This window comes from Camellia sinensis, chromosome 14, assembly GCF_055761805.1.
Source record: "Camellia sinensis isolate YWXY chromosome 14, ASM5576180v1, whole genome shotgun sequence".
NCBI classification, from domain to species: Eukaryota; Viridiplantae; Streptophyta; class Magnoliopsida; order Ericales; family Theaceae; genus Camellia; species Camellia sinensis.
Genome location: NC_138974.1, coordinates 17,058,180 through 17,075,871, shown reverse-complemented (window position 1 = coordinate 17,075,871; position 17,692 = coordinate 17,058,180). Strand labels below are relative to the sequence as shown.

Below are 17,692 nucleotides of genomic sequence, written 5' to 3'. Positions count from 1 at the left end.
TATTTTTATTTTTTTGTATTTTTTATATTTAGCGAATTTTTTAAAAATTTTGTCACAAATATTATATTTTTTAAGTGTATTTAAAAAATAAAAAATTTGTGTAAAATATTAAAAAAACTAAAAAAAATAAGAAAAATATAAATAAATAAATAAAAAATCAATCTTCCATCCCCCAATTTCTCTCCCAACCTCCCCCAATGATGTGTCAAACAATTTTGAAAAGAGAGAAAAGAGTTTAAAAAGAGTTGATTAGTTAGTATTATTTGCTACATCATTAAGGGAGTAAAAATTGGGGGATGGAGCATTTTTCTTTTAAAAAAACAGAGATAACCAAACAAGTTTATAATATAATTTTGTTAATTTCATTCCGAATTTACAATAATCATTTGAATCGTTTATTTTGTAAATCTAAGAATAAATATGAGTTAATTTCAAGAATAATACTAAGCATGTGACCAAATTTTATATATATGTATATATATATTTAAAATAAACGGCAATATGATGAGTTTAAACTCAAATGATCAATTTTATAAAACAAAATGTGAATTAATTATTTATTTATCGATCGAAATCTGATGAAATTATTTTTTTGCACGGATGGTCTTTATTGTAAGATTTATAAAATAAACGATTCCACTTATTATTATGGGGTCTAGAAAATTAAGTATGAAAAAGTGTAGAAAATAGTGATATGAAAATGAGTCATGCTTTAAATCAACAAATCGTAAGATAAATAAATAAGTGTAAATTACATTGATTTCTCTAGAATTTGTGACAATTACAAATATTTTTTCTAAGTTTTTGAAATGGCACTGTCATTATCTTTTATTTGTAGCAGTATTTCAGATTCCTTCATATTCCTTTAACGTTGGTAGTGATGTGGCAACCAAAATTCTTTTAGAAAATTCTCACCTTACCCTTTATCTATTTTCGATAGAGACCAACATTAAAATGTCCTCTAATAAGACTACAAAATTAACACTACAAAATTTAGTATTTCTTAAAGAAAGCCAAATATTTTTTTAAAAAAAATTATAAACAAAATAAAAATAGATTTTATTTTTTTAACACATAAAACTTTTTTTTCTTCAAAAAAATAAAATAGTAACATTTTTTTTCTTCAAGAATATATTTTCTGAATTTATTATTTTTTAACTAAGGGTGGTCTTTGCCATATTTGATACAATTCTTTTAAATTGTGTTAGAATCATAAATTTAGATAGAGATTTAAAAATAAACAAAAAAAAAAGAAATAGAAAAAAAATTAATTTATATTTCATTCATATTTTTATTTTTAAACTCATGATCTAAATATATGTCTTGTCATTTCATAAGTCAACTAACGGTGAAATGGTAAAATCAACTACAAAACTAACACCAACTTTAGGGAGTTTTTTTAAAAAATTTCTAATAAAATAATAATTTAGAGAATTAACCCACTTTTTAAATTATTTGAAAAACTAACTTATTTTTTGAAATCGCATTTTGAAAATGTAATTTTAAATTGAAATTTGCACGTAAAATTACATTTTTAACATGTAATTTCACTTGAAATCACATGTTAGGGAAATCCATGTCATCATAAAATTATATTTTTAATATGCGATTTTAAGTGAAATTGCATGTTGAAATGCCAACGAAGCCTCTCTCTCTCTCCCAGAATCTTTTTCACTCTTTCTCTCTATCTTACACACATTATTAATCTAAAGAATCCTAATTTTATAGATATATTTTGTCCTAATTTTTCCCTAATAGATATAGTTCACTTTGGTGATATGTATGGCTCCAAAAATTGGAAAAATAAGATTGATGAGGATGGAGTAACTAAGGAATTTTGCTCTAATTTTGCCCTGTTGATGAGTGTCGAGATTGATTGTATAAATGTGTTTATTACCATGCTTGCTTAAAAAATTTGGAAAAAATTAGATTGATTGGGAAGTTTTGGAACTTAGACAAATAAGTTTTGGAACTTAGATAAAAGCAGTTCCCTGTTCATGAGGCTTGACAACCAAATCTATCATAGAAGTAGGGGCATATTATTTACAAAAGATATTTATTGCAATGCAAAAATGAAATAAGATTCTCTTGTCCTTTTTTAGCATGAATTCAAGCAACATATACTAGTCTGCATTTAAACAATTCAAATTAGGAACATGAGATTGCAACCTATAAAAAAAGTTATCATAGAAAAATTTTGAAGGAGAAGAGAGTGAGGATAATGTGTTGAGGAAGTGGGAGGAGAGAGAGAGAGAGAGAAGGATTTCAGGCCACTTAGCGAGAGTGGATTTGGAGAGGGAGGTCACTGTCGATGTTCACCGAAGAGCTTCGCCGTCAATATTCGTGGACGGAGAGTGGTCGCTAGTCAAGAACTCAAGGGTGGCAACGGAATGTTTTGGGAAAAATTTTGGAATTTATTTTTTGTATTGTTTTGTAATGGGCTAGATTTGAGCCACCCATCATTAAGTGGGGGACGTGGCCTAATCTGGACCATTTCCGTAAAAAGCACTGGAAAGGATCTAAATTCAAAATAGGGATACCAAATTTTCTACTAAATAAATCACTAAATATCTCACACGGTGTGAGAAGTTTGTAGACCCCATACCCGTGTGAGACATTTGATCGTTTATTTAATAGAAAATTTGAGACCTATAATATTTTCTCTCAAAATATACATAGGTATAATTTTCCCTAATAAATACATGTAAAATCCTTTGTTTTTTTATCACTAGTGATAAATCGTGTAAAAAATCTATTTATATATAGAATTTTCCAATAAACTCCATAACTGCTAAAGACAAACCTTTGTTTTATGGAAATAATTGAAGAAGAAGAAATAACCATGGTGAGCAACAACGTTTCTCTCTCTTCATCTATCAATATATATACTATATATATATCACTCTTGCTCTCATCACCAAAACTCCAAGCACTTAAAACCCTAGATTTTTTTTTTTTTTTTTTCTTTCTATATACTTAGAAACCAATTGAGAGAAGCCATGGCAGCACCAAAATGGTTTTGGAGCGTCTTTGCAGCCCTAACCTTCTTTTTAACAATAGTTTTGAATGAAAACTCAATAATGGTTTGTGGGAACAATGAAGGAGATGCTCTTGTTGTCTTCAAGCTTAGCTTGTTAGATCCAAACAACGTCTTACATAGTTGGGACTCAACTATTATCAACCCTTGTACTTGGTTTCACATCATTTGCAATCAGAATCAACAAGTTATTCTATTGTATTGCCCCTTTCTCTCTTTCTCTCTTTTTTAATATAGAGAAAGTCTAGGGACTAGATAAATATCTGGAAAAATATATTTAGATTTGTTGATCAATGGTTTAGGTTTACCCTTCTTGATGAGGTGAGGGGCTACACACAGCTTGAATAAATTTTGCCTATTGATTACAAATTTTGGACAAAATTTTGAATTTTTTTTGAAATGATAGAATTGCTGTTTAAAGTATCGATAATTTTTTTGGCCCATCACTCCCCCTGTAGGGTGAAAGTAAAAGTCACATGTATATCAACTAATGCATAATATATATTAATTTATAATCGATTCACAACTCATAATTGTTATAAAAAATTTTATTTTTGTTTCTTGTTTTAGGTGTCGTTTGGTTATGGCTTTTTTAGTTGACTTTTTGGCTTTTTTGACTTTTTTAGTCTGAGACTTTTTTAGTCGTTTGGTATTCTTGTTTGATTTTTTTGACTTTTTGGCTTTAGAATGACAAAATTGCCCTCAGTATAGAATGATGCTTTTTTGACTTTTTGTTTGTATATGGGGTAGTTTGGTACTTTTATAGCTTTTTTGTCTTTTTGTGATTTTGTAATTTTTTTTTTGTCTTTTGTGATTATATAGCCCACAATGAAAACTAAACGAAGGCTTTTTATTATTATTATTATTTTATTTTTAATTTTTATGATCAATGCTTTTAATCCGATTTTTTTATATGCATCACTTGTTACTCCCAATATCACTGCAATTGATACCAAATGGGCTTTTCAAAGTCTTTTCCCTCATATATTTTTACTATGTATTACACGCATCAAGTAATATATCAAATAGTATATAAATATATGTTATGACATTATCACTTTAAAAGTATAAATCCTATCTATTATATAAATTATAGAGACTCAAAGTCTCTAAAATTATATTATATCATCCTTTGATACACTAATTAATATACCAATTGATGCGTATAACTTTATTCAAATTCTTATTTTCTTTGTAAAGTATTTCTTTTCCCCTTTATTCTTTTCCTTTTGCCTTTTGTGGGATGTTCCACTTTAAAGTAATTGAATTGTGCTTAAAGATTAGTAGAACTTTATAAATATTAATAATAAATATTTTAATTTCTTTTATAAATAAATATATAATTATTTTCTGTGTAATTTTTCTAAAAAATTGTATGTTTTGCTATGATGTATACATGTGTCAATGTTTCGTCACTTCATATGTGCACTCTTTTGATTCTTCTAAGCTTTCTCATACATTTGGACCTTATTTGAAAATATGCTATTTTAATAATTTTTTAACTTTTTAAGAAAAATGTATAAAAAAATAAGGAGAATAATGTGACAACTTATAATAATTTTTTTACTTTTTGATTAAGACTGAAAGTTGTTAAACGAGGCCTTAAGCTTTTCTTTCCATTTCATTTCTGATTTTCCGGGAAAAAGAAAGGAAAATAATTAATTATAGTTTTCTTGTCACTTACGAGCAGGGACTTGGGTTCTAAAAACCTAACTGGTAACTTGGTTCCTGAACTTGGAAACCTTCAACAACTTCAATATCTGTAAGCTCTTCCCCTCCCTAATTTCCTCAAAAAAGTTCAGTAACACAAAAATAAAAATACGAAAAGTTTTACAGATAAGGTTCCACCTTTTATCTCTGTTATGTGGAACTTTTTATGTTCTATTTCTTTAAAATACAAAACAACAATTTGTTGTTATGTGTTGATGGTGTAGGGTACTTCACCAAAACAACATTCAAGGAAGTATCCCGGCTGAGTTGGGTAATTTGAAGAATCTCATTGAGTTGGACTTGTATCAGAACAATCTCTCAGGAAAAATTCCACCTTCATTGGGAAACTTGAAGTCCCTTGAGTTCTTGTGAGTTTGCTCAAACCTAGATGTGAATTTCTTTTGTATGAGTAGAAGGTATTTTGGCTTGGAATTTTGTTTATTTATTTATTTTCTAATTCATATATATATATATATATATGCAATCTAACAAAAAATATACTTGGTTTCTATCATATAATTGAATTAATTGAACGGGAGTTTAAGATTAAAGAGTTGGCTCAATAAATGAGGTATTTTCTTATCAGGTATGATGTTTGAGCTCTTGTTTTATTGCTGGAGTATGCAACTTCCCGTTCCCTATTTCCTCGCTAACTATTGTAAAAAAATAAAATTAAATAAATAAATAAATAAAATTTTGAATTTTTGATGATTGAACACATCACTTTTCAATGTTTAACAATAAATTTAGAAACACATAAACTAGGGAGAAGTTATTTGATGCCCCATAGGCATGGCATGGTGGTGCCCAAAAACTTTGATAATTGGTAGAGAATGTGGAGCTTGTTAGTGCATGGGGAAACAATAGGTAGCTATGTTTTTGGTGATTGATTGGTGGCATAAGCCATGTGGTGTGCCCTTAGGGCTTGGAATAATTTTCCTAAATTAAAACAAAAAAATATAATGCTAGACAATATTTTTAAAAAGTGGGTTGGACCAACAAATTGTAAAATTCTATTTGATGATGCTGAAATTCACTTGATTCCATGATTTTTCACCATTAATGAGGAGAGACAGAGTGAGTTTGGGTGAGTATCGGTGTGGTATCTGCAAAGGCTATTTCGTTGCTTAAGTTAGTACAATTGAAGTGTAAAGAGAGTAGATTTATGGTTCAGAGTATTGTCTACTTTGTGCTTGGCTTTTTATAGAAGGTTTCTCATGTGACCATTTAACTATAGCGGACCCCACATGGTGGGTTGTATATATATAATTAGCTTGGGTTTGAAGGTATTTCTAACCAAGTTAATTATATATCCATCACTATCTGTCTTGTGTTTTTTGTGTCGGATACTTTGTTTTGCTTTTGTGTTTCACGACTTAAAACTGTGTTTTGAATTAATAAGGATTTAAAAGGGGATTTGTGAAAGAAAAAAAAGAAAAAAAAAATTGACAATAAATTCGTGATTCTATCTCACACTTGTTTGTTTTGTTTTTCGCCTTGTAGACGCCTCAACGATAACCATTTATCTGGAAAAATTCCACAGGAAGTTTTAAACCTTTCCCATCTCAAAATCTTGTAAGTTTGTAACTTTTTTTTTTTTTTAATCTTGTGCCTCTATTTACTTATTTATTTAATTAAGCTTGTAAATAAATTGATCTTGGTATTGTATATATTAATGCATTATTATATCATTATACACTTACCCAAAATTTTCAAAATGGGGTTTGATTGCAGGAATGTCACAAACACCAATTTGGAAGGAAAAATCCCAAGCACTAGACCATTAGAGGATTTCCCTTTGAAGAACATGGCAACATCTAGTTTAGGAATCTTCAAATTTGTTTTTCCATTTCTAAATGTGTTTCTAATTTTCTTCTTCATTTAAATCGTATTGCCCAAAATTGATTGAACTTATTACAGTGAGTTTGCTTGGCATGACCTACCGTAATACATTTTTTAATTTTTTTAAATTTTTTCAAGGTCAAATTATCTCTTTATTTTTGTCTTTTATTTACAGCTTCTTTTCAGCTTTATTCATTGTTCTCCTCATCCATGTTCCCTCAACTGAAGTATCTCCCCTTATGTTTTGAATCTCTCTCTCTCTCTTAGCTGACTTATAAGTCACTCATTTTATTTTATTATTTATGTATTTTAAATCTATTTAAGGGTTATTTGGAGAAACAAGTAAAAAGTTATTTTTTGGCTTAAAAATGTTAAAAAATCAAAAAATCATCATATTGTTCATCATCTTTTAAAAAAGTAACTCAAAGAGCTGTGGCATTTTGATAAGGCTTTGGGGCAAAAATCCCGAGATCCCAGGTTCTACACTTTTCATGACCAACTCCCTGAGATTTGGTGCAGTGGTTCTAGGATGGCTGTCTAAGTGTTGGATATATAAACCTTATTCAAAGCTTGGATGTAAGGTCAAATCTTGACAGTTGTACTCTCTGACTTAAATGGTGTCTTTGTTATAGAATCAATGTACACACTCGAGATTTTATTTGTTAACCAAAAAATCTTTTAAAAAAGTTAAAATGTCACATGAACTTTTTCACTCATAAAAAGAAATTCTTTTCAGAAACATTTTTTTTTATTATAAATATTTTTACTTTTCAAATCAGTCTAAAAAACATATATATATATATATTGAAAATTTTCCACTACAAACAAAAAAAAGTTGTTTTTTAATAGTTTTTTGTTTTTGACTTTTAGTAAATATTATTTTTAATTTTTTTTTTCTTACTTTTTAAATTATTCTAAACTAAACAGACTTGAAATGTAAAAAAAAAAATTAAAATAAATAAAATAAAAAATAAAAAATCTAACACAAATTTTACTAAAAATAAAAAACTAAATGAAAAATGTGACTTTTTTTGGAAAAATTGCAAATCAATAGTGTCTTCTCAAAATATTTGTAAATTCATGAATTTTTTTTTTCAAATTGCACTGAATTGCAATTTCTACGACTTTTTTTCAGGCTCTCGGCCAGTCTGAACTAGTAAGAAGCCCAAACAGCCGTATACGAATAGGGCTATTCATTCCAGTTCACAAATTTCGGATCTAATCCAAACTTGAATGTAAAGGGTCTGTTTGATAACGTTTACATTTTCAGTTTATATTTATAAAAATTTTATAAATTGATTTTTGTTTATTTTTTATTTATTTTTAGAAAAACATAAATTACAAACGCGTTTGGTAATTGACAAAATGTATAAAAAAATTTAAAAATATAAAAAAGAATGAGAAATGGCAAGTGGCGGCAGAAGATGGTGGTGGAAAGTGGTGACGGTGGGTGGTGGGTAGCGGGTGGTGGTGGGTGGGTGACGGAGGCGGGTAGTGGGTGGTAGAGAGTGGGTGGTGGTGGCGGGTGGTGGATGGTGGTGGCGGGTGGGTGGCGGATGGTGGTGGGTGACGGTGGCGGGTGGTGGTGGGTGGTGGCAGCAGGTGGTGATGGTGGGTGGGTGACGGTGGCGGATGGTGGTGGGTGGTGGGTGGTGGTGGTATTGGTGGCGGGTGGCAGGTGGGTGGCGAGTGGTGGGTGACGGTACGGGTGGTGGGTGGTAACGAGTGGGTGGTGGTGGTGAGTGGTGGTGGCAGTTAGTGGATGGTGGTGGTAGGTGGGTGGTGAGTAATGGTGGCGGGCGGTGGATGGTGGTGGTGGGTGGATGACAAATGGGTGGTGGGTGGTGGTGGCGGGTGGTGGGTGGTGGTGGCAAGTGGGTGGTGAATGGTGGTAGCAGGTGGTGGTGGGTGGTGGTGGCAGAAGACGGTTGTGGAAAATGGTGACGGGTGGTAGCTAGTGTTAGGTGATAAAAAAAAAACTAAAAACTCAAAAAGGAAACACCTTTTTTGAGTTTACATTTTTTGGCCAAATTTATAAACTGAGACCACTGATTTATAAATAAAAAATTTACCAAACAAATTTTTATTTGAATTTTTAAAATTTTTATAAATATAAATAGAAAACTGAAAACGTAAGTGTTACCAATTAAGAAAGCCCATGCTTATGTTGGGCCTATTAGCTAAAATTCTTGGGCCACTTTAGGCCCATTTGATAAAGTTTGGTTTGTTTTAAATCATGGGGCAGTTACGGGCAGGTCTTATGACCGGTCAATGATATTTAAATCTAGTAGTTTTTTGGTGGAAAAAATCGCTACCCTACTCAAAATTTAATTATCAATTTTAGGGTGAACATGATCTGAATTGATTTAGTATGGGATAAAATTAAACTCAATCCATTAATTACAAACCAAACATTTAAATATAGTTGGGCATGGTTTGAAACTACGGATTTACATAATCTATTAATAAAAAAAATCACATAATATTTTCATTTCTACATTAATTTGCCCAAAATTTTTCAAAATATAAACGTGCATATTGTCCTACCTTTCATTTAAAGAAATGTAATAGCTAGTTTCACTGCAACAATAGCAGCAACCATCAACAAATTCCAAAAAAAAAAAATACTATAATTGGTCCCATCATTATACCATTCCAAAACTAAAATTAAAAAATAACACAACAATAGCAACAAAAAACAACACTACTTCACAGAAATAGCTTCATAGTAGCAGCTAGGGCTGCAAATGAACCGAGCTACTATTTATGAACAAACTTGACTCGGCTTGGTTCATTTAACATTTAAATGAGTCAAACTCAAGCTCGAATAAACTCGACTCGTTAAGTTCGGTTCATTTATTTTTATTTAAATTTTATAATAAACATATTATTTATATATTAAATAATATTTTTATTTAAATAATATAAATAATATTTTAAAAAATCTTATCGAGTCAAGCCAAGCCGAACTTGATCCCAAATACTTATCAAGCTAAGCTCGAGCTTAATAAGTGAACGAGCCAAGGTCAAACTTAATAAAAGTTCGGCTCCGTTTGACTCGTTTGCAGCTCTAGTAGCAGCCCATCATTCCACAACAACAGCAGCTTTGAGTAGAAAGGTAAACAAACTTTGAGTGGAAAAAATACAACAGTAGCTTTGGTTTTATATACAAGAGGTAGGATACTATGTATCAGAACTGTATTGCATATGATTCAGATGGATTTTAATCCGAAACTGTGAAGTGAAATTCGGAAGCGATCCATGTAGAATGACTCTTCAATTTTTCAATTTAGAATTAGACCACAAATTCAAAAATCCAATTCAAATCTACCAGATTAAACTAGACTAATTTAATTTATGGATTTTATAAATACTTAGCCATACTCAATTTCATTAGTGATGCCAAACAATGTCAATGAATTTTTATGCTTGAAAACAGCACTGGCATTTTTTTTTTTAATCCACACGCAACAAAAAAAAAAAAAAAAAAAAAAACTAGTAATAGTATATGAGGTTCCCCCAAGGGAGATTTGGTGAGAACTCCTCAATTATAAAAGTTCATTACCAAAAGGACAAATATGTTTGACCACAATATCATTTGTTTATTTTAAAATTTTACTGTCAATTTTAATATTTAAAAAGTAGAAGGAAAAATTACAAAAAATATAACAAAATAAATTATGAATTTTTAATTTTATCAATTATTTTTAATCTAAATCATTTTTTTTTTATTAAGTAAAACTGGTGAAAAAAAGATATGTTGTTAAACTCAATTGAGATATATATAAGATGTCTAAAATATCTTTATTTCATTGTGTTTACTTATTAGAATATTTTTTTTGGTTAATTTTACTTAACAAAAATAGATAGATGGTTTAAATTGAAATTAAATAAAAAAATTATGATTTAAATTGATAAAATTAAAAACTTAAAATTTATTTTGTTACAAAGGTCAAATTTATTTTTATTTTTATTTTAATTTCCCAAACTAAGTTTGTAATTTTCCAAACTAAATTGTACAATCAATGGGCATACCCATTACAGTCAGGGAAATTTTTTTAAGGTTCCTAATATTAAAATTTTATAAAATAAAGAATATATAATATTTTCATAGTAATTAGGGTCTCTTAACATTTTTACAGAGAAAATTTGATTTAGAAAAATTTATGCCTGACTTAGAGAAATTTTGACTTAATTCAGAGAAATTTCAACTCTAACACAGAGAAATTTTATCAAGGGATCTTAACTAATTAAAAAAAAAATTTAGACTACTTCTATTACACAAAGTTAAAGAGAGATGTTTCACTAATTTTTCTTTACAGTTAACATAATTGATAGAAATATTCAAAAGAAAAAAATGTTAACACATTAAAAATTCACTATGTTAACATTGGCTTTGACAATAAAATTTTACCGTTTAAATTTAACAAGTAAGGCCTAGTTTGGCATCTCTAAAAAAATTTAAAAAGTCAAAAAATTACTAAAAAAGTTAAAAAGTTATCACTATTCACAAATTAAAAATATAAAAAAATTAATTTATTACATATTTTAATACAAAGACGTGACTGGTACTGAGAATTGATGGAAAGGCTGTCAAAGCGGGGAAAAAAAATTAGGTATATATATTTATTAAATTAGAGGGTAATTTGGGCCAGTGGAGGCCCACCACCGGTCACATTTTGATAATCCGAACTGTCAATGTGTAGAACTCGTCAAGTACTATATGTTTATAAAAAATCACGTTAATCGGATATAGATAGCTACATGATTAAATCAATTTTGTATAAAAAATAGATGATGTTATAGTTAACGGTTGACAAAAACCTAACACGATCAGATAGCTATCAATATCCGATCAAAGTGATTTTTTTACAAATATATAGCACTCGACGAGTTCTACATATTAAACGGTTCCAATTAGCAAAACAGGACCCGTGGTGGGCCTACACGGCCGAACAACACCGTCCAATTCAAGTCTGAAAAGGAGGCAATCATTTTCCATCTAATAACCAGCCGACTACACTGCCTACTACTCAATAACTTCTCCTATACACTTATTTATATAATTTTTTAGTACACATTTTTTCGAAAAAAGTCAAAAAGTTGACCTAAATATCCTTTTTTTTTCCCCTCAAGTTTTTAGTCTAAAAAGATAAAAAGTGCACTTATTTAGGCCACCCCAAACAACCCCTAAGGCCCCGTTTGTTTTCAGAGGTAGAATGGAAATGATTGATAGTGAGGGGGTTAAGTAAAATTGTATTTGTTTTGATGATAGTTGTTAGTGTATGAATTGTTAAATTATTTTTATATAAAATAATAAAACAAATAAAAAAATATAAAAAATTAAACATTAATATTTTAAAAAAATTTCCAATATATAAAAATAAAAAAAATTCTAATCCCCTCACTATTTTTCTAATACCATCTCCACCTCTTCCATCTCAATCTCCCTTCAACCTCCATCTATATCACCTCTCCTATCCTAATCCCCTCCCCAACTCTACAAACAAACAGGCCCTAAAACAAACAGGCCCTAAGATTCAACTATCACCACTATCCACCACAACACTCATTATCATTATCACCATCACCGTTGAAATAAAATAAAATAATAGCATTAATATTAAATAACCTCAGCTCCATCCTAATCCTCTTATCTATTTAACCCCAAAACAAACAGGCCCTAAGACTCAACTATCACCACTATCCACCACAACACTCATTATCATTGTCACTATCACTGTTGAAATAAAATAAAATAATAGCATTAACACCAAAATTTTTGTTTGTTAATGTTAATTTGAAAAAAAAAAACTTAATTATCTAGGTTTAATATTTAAAAAATAAAGTTCCAACACCACCACTGTGTTGACGTGTGCATTTTTTTAGACATTAGCATCCGTTCACATGTTTTTGCATTCCAAACCGGATGGTAGTAATAATCTAATAAATAAATAGCAATCCTATAAACTCAAAAAATATATTTAAAAAAAAGAAGAAAGAAATCAATGGTCTACATTATTATGGGTGTGACCCACATCCCTCTAACTTTAAGTTTACACCATACATTTATTTTTAAAATAATTTTTTTTTGATAAATTTACATTATCCACAGTATTTTTGATAAAGAAGTCCATTACAAATCACGGAGTTATATTATTGAATCAATTACTAATCTCCAAGATACAACATTAAACACATTACCCAACACCTTCTCTGTTTTGAGATCCAGAGCATGAAAAATATCAAAAAGCACAATGGTTTCAACCCGTGAAGAAAATGAAATTGAATATATATAACAGGGTAAAATTGTCTATAATTATGACACAAGCAAGAAATGTGTCACCTACCCAAAAAAAAAAAAAAAGCAAGAAATGTGTCCTTAAGAAAAAAAAAAATTTTAAGGACTTTTGTCCAAATGTTTTTTTATAAAGGGTATGGCTTCTGTCCAGTCTGGGATCGGACTGGACCGTACTGTTGGGCTCGTGGGGGCTCACCACGGGTCCCGTTTTGATAATCTGAACCGTTCAATATGTAAAACTCGTTGAGTACTATATGCCTGTAAAAAATCACGTTGATCGGATATCGATAGCTATATGATCAAATCAGTTTCATATTAAAAAAATTGGACGGTGAACAAATTATTGGTTGACAAAAAACTGTTTTGATCACTTAACTGTCGATATCCAATCAACGTGATTTTTTACAGGCATATATTGCTCGACGATTTCTATATATTGAACGGTTCAGATTATCAAAACGGGATTTGTGGTGAGCCCCCACGGGCCCAACAATACGATCTAGTTCGATCCCGGACTGGACAGAAACCATACCTTTTTATAAAATAAAAAATTCATAACATGATATTCATGATGAGTTTTATAAACTCAAAAAATTCGCTTAAATTTAAAAAAAAAAATCCGACGCATGTATGAGCCTCCGTTTGGAAAGTGGGTTGGCTTTTTAACATTTTTGGCTATTTGAGCCTAGGCTCAAAAGTTTGGTTTGGGAAGACCTTTTTGGCTTTTTTAATTTTTTTTGTGAGAGAATAGTGTAATAATTATGGGTTGGATGTGATATTTTGTCTGTTGTGGCTCAAATAACCTATTCTGTCTTTTGTGGCTCAAAGAGCCAAAAGAGTCCAAATGAGCTCTTCCCAAACGACACCTGAATGTGACTTGTTTGCAAATGACAAACTAGTTTGGATAGAAAATCTAAGAAAAGATATTTTACAATACGACACAAAGATACCAAGCTATAAAAAGTTCCCATGTTGGTGGTAGTCCAATAAGTTTATTGCAAGTGTAAATTATTTGCCAAATTGGTGTCGACAACTTGACACACCATCTCAGACACATACCACACGTGTCTTTCTCTTTAATTTTGCCCCTAACTAGGAATGGCAATGGGGCGGGGTGGGGCGGGGCAGTGCGGGGCCGGGGATCACCCTCCCCATCCCCCATCCCCGATGGTGGAAACTCCTCCGATCCCCAGTCTCGACCCCGACGGGGAGCTCATCACTTCTCCCGCCCCAGCCCCTTAACGGGGATCGGGTTTTCCTGACCCCGAAAAGTCCCCGACCAAAAGAAAAAAAAAAAAATCAAATTCAACAACAACATCAGATTCAAAGTTTGAGCTCAAATCAGTTCCAAAATCAGATTCAACAACAACATCAGATTCAACATCAGATTCAAAGTTTGAACTCAAATCAGTTCCAAAAATCAAATTCAACAACATAATATATATATATATATATATAACAAATCGAAAGAGAGAGAGAGAATATTCCAGATCTGTGAAGCTTGGTTAGTGATGCGGCGGATCGGCAAAGCTTGGTCGGTGATGGTGGCGGTGGGGGAGACGGTGGAGTTGTGGGAGGATGGAGATAGGCGATGGAAGATTGAGAGAGGGAGACCGAGAGACATGAGAGGCGGTGAGGATGAGTGAGTGTGTGAGGTTCAGCTTGTGTGTGTGAGTGGAAGGTTTGATTTATATATATATATGGGCAAAATGATAATTTTGCTTCGGGGAAAATTCAGGGCCGGGGACGGGGACGGGGACGGGCCGGGGCTTGTACACTGATCACCGTCCCCGGCCCGAAACTGATCGGGGTTTTAATTTTGAATACCATCCCCGTCCCCACAGGGGTATTTTTCAGGGAAAAACCATTCTCATCGGGGTCGGGGGATCGGATCCCCGTCGGGCCGGGTTCAAATTGCCATCCCTACCCCTAACTAGTGCCATAATTATAAATAAATAGATAAGGATCATAAAAAAATATTATGACATGTTTCATGAATTTTTTTTATCTTTTAATTAGTACATGGTGTTTTATCGTATTTGTAATTCTAGAGTGGAAAATCTTTTATTATATATTTTTTTCATGATTTCTAACATTACTCTTTTCAATAAGGTTTAATTTGTATCATCTTCTATTTTTAATTGTTTAAACCAGATACTTGAATAGATTTTTCTTTAAGAAGAAATTAAAAGCAACAATGACATATCCCTCTAACTCTAGTGAGGTGGAAAGTCAAAAATAATAAAAAAAAAAGGTCAAAACATCATATCAGATGAATCCCACATATACATTAGAGCTATTAGAGGTTACAAATTAGAATTCCAAAACATTTTTGAATTAAAAGATATAACTCTTAAATTATCAGGATTTTTTGGATGGAATTATCTTGGGTATTAGAATATTACGGGTTGTTTGGGATATCCTAAATAAGTGCGTTTTTTGTCTTTTTAGACTAAAAAGTTGAAGAAAAAAATATGGATGTTTGGGTTAATTATTTGACTTTTTATGAAAAAATGTGTATTAAAAAATTGTATAAATAAATGTATAGGGGAATAAAGTGATGGAATAGGCCGTACGGTTAGAAGCCTAAAGAGGAGCGTGACAGAGGGCAGTGTAGGAGATTGATTCTCTACTTTTCGGGCATAAATTGGTCGGTTCTGTTCGGCCCATGGGGCTCCACCACGGGTTCCGTTTTACTAATCGGAATCGTTCAATATATAGAACTCGTCGAGCACTACATAACCAAACCAAACCAAACCAAGCCTTAAGTCCCATCAAATGGGGTCGGCTACATGAATCCTTATTCTCCACGCGGCCCTATCAAAGGCCATTTCATTAGTCAAATTAAGTAGATTCATATCTCTATTTATAATGCTAGTCAACGTTAGTCTAGGCCTACCCCGTCCCCTAACACTTCCATCTATCGTTACAGCATCGCATCTCTTCACTACTGCCTCTGTTGGTCTCCGTTGAATATGACCAAACCATCTCAAACGATTCTCTCTCAACTTATCTTCTATCGGTGCTACTCCTACCCATTCCCGAATACACTCATTCCTAATCCTGTCCTGTCTAGTCTTACCACACATCCACCTTAGCATTCTCATCTCAGCCACACTCATCTTATCTACATGTTGTTTCTTGGTTGCCCAACACTCCGTCCCATACAACATAGCTGGTCTAATAGCCGTTCTATAGAACTTACCTTTTAGTCTAGTGGGTATTCGTTTATCGCACAATACCCCAGACGCACTTCTCCACTTACACCATCCTGCCTTAATCCTATGGGCCACATCTGCATCAATCTCTCCCGCTGTTGTGATAATCGACCCTAAATAACGAAAATGTTCACTCTTAGGCAGTTCTTGGTTCTCAATCTTCACTTCTTCTCTGCTTCCATTGTTACTGTTACTAAATTTACACTCCATGTACTCTCTCTTAGTTCGTCGAGCACTACATGCTTACAAAAAATCACGTTGATTGTATATTGATAGCTATCTGATCGTGTTAGTTTTGTTTGTTATCTGTTAACTATAACACCATCAATTTTTATACAAAACTGATTTGATCATGTATTTAGCGATATCCGATAGATGTGATTTTGTACAGAAATATAGTACTAGACGAGTTATACTTTTTGACGGTTCAGATTATCAAAACGGGATCTATGATGGACCCCTACGAGCCCAGCTCTACCATCCAATTTAGTGAATATTTTACTATAATTTCCCCCCCCCCGCGGTCACTGACTTCACCATATCGTCAGTATCAATCCATGAGTTTATTTTTTGATTTGTATTAATATGTGTATATTATTTTTTTAATATTTTTTTTGATAAATAGTGTTAAATTTTTAACTTTTTGTCTTTTTGAATTTTTCAATCGTCGCCAAACTTGGCCTAGGTATTAAATTCTTAGAATGAGATTCTCATCCCCTTTTAGAATCTGTTAATCAAGACATAGTTTTACAAGATTTGGAGATGAAATTAATAACATTTAAAATTTAAGAGTCAAAATGATAAAAAAAATTATAAAAAAATGTCACTTTTATATAACATGCCAAATATGTAAATGTCGTAGTTGAATATGAAATGGTGACGGGATTCATATGTTTAAAAAATTAATTTGATTTAATAATCTCATCAAATTTTTTTTAAAGAAAATAAATGATTTATTTTTAAAATCAAATTTATTGCTCATTTAAAAAAAATATAAAATTATTTGGTTATGATTGAATTAATTATTTTTTTTGATGATTAATACATGAAACTTTTAAAATGAACTACTTAGATTACTAAAAATGAAGCTAGGGTTGTAAGTAGGAGTCATCACCGCCCATATTGGGGGGGGGGCGGTATTTGAAAATTTGAAAAATATTATATATTATATTAAAAATTTTAATATAATTTAAAGTTATAAAAGTTCGCATTTCCATTTTTTTTTTAATTTCAAAATTATATAGAGTAGCCCTCCAATTTTTTAAACTATAAAATAACCCCCCAAAATTGTAATCCTAGATCCGTCCCTGCCCATATGTATAGGCTGACCTCTAAACTTTTTCAGTACATAATCAAATGTGTTTTTAAATATTCATCATCTTATTTTAATATTTCTAGTTCAATATGTAGTTCTTACAAGGCAACAATTACTTAAATTTTACTTTTAAATGATGTTCATAGAGTAAGAAAATAATAATTTGTCACTACATATAGTTGCCTTAATATATGAAAAATCATATTATTTTTAACTTAACATTTTTTTTTTGAACAACAAAAAAGAAGTTCTGTAATGTCATCACAGCT

General features: G+C 31.2%; 1 protein-coding gene across 1 annotated transcript; it reads left to right on the top strand.

Moving 5' to 3' along the window:
* The first annotated feature begins 2,999 nt into the window (after nt 1–2,999).
* Nucleotides 3,000–6,657, top strand: LOC145807504 (uncharacterized). The gene is made up of 5 exons (XM_082905848.1): nt 3,000–3,235; nt 4,728–4,799; nt 4,972–5,115; nt 6,251–6,322; nt 6,482–6,657. The coding sequence occupies exons 1-5, from the start codon at nt 3,000–3,002 to the stop codon at nt 6,630–6,632; spliced, it is 675 nt and encodes a 224-aa protein (XP_082761974.1). The 3' UTR covers nt 6,633–6,657.
* Nucleotides 6,658–17,692: the final 11,035 nt, after the last annotated feature.

Bases quoted from the DNA above. Each gene is read 5' to 3' on its own strand.
- LOC145807504 (XM_082905848.1), top strand. From the start codon at position 3,000: ATGGCAGCACCAAAATGGTTTTGGAGCGTCTTTGCAGCCCTAACCTTC. The intron at 4,800-4,971 runs GTAAGCTCTTCC...TTGATGGTGTAG, and splicing joins CTTCAACAACTTCAATATCT to GGTACTTCACCAAAACAACA. The intron at 5,116-6,250 runs GTGAGTTTGCTC...TTCGCCTTGTAG, and splicing joins TTGAAGTCCCTTGAGTTCTT to ACGCCTCAACGATAACCATT.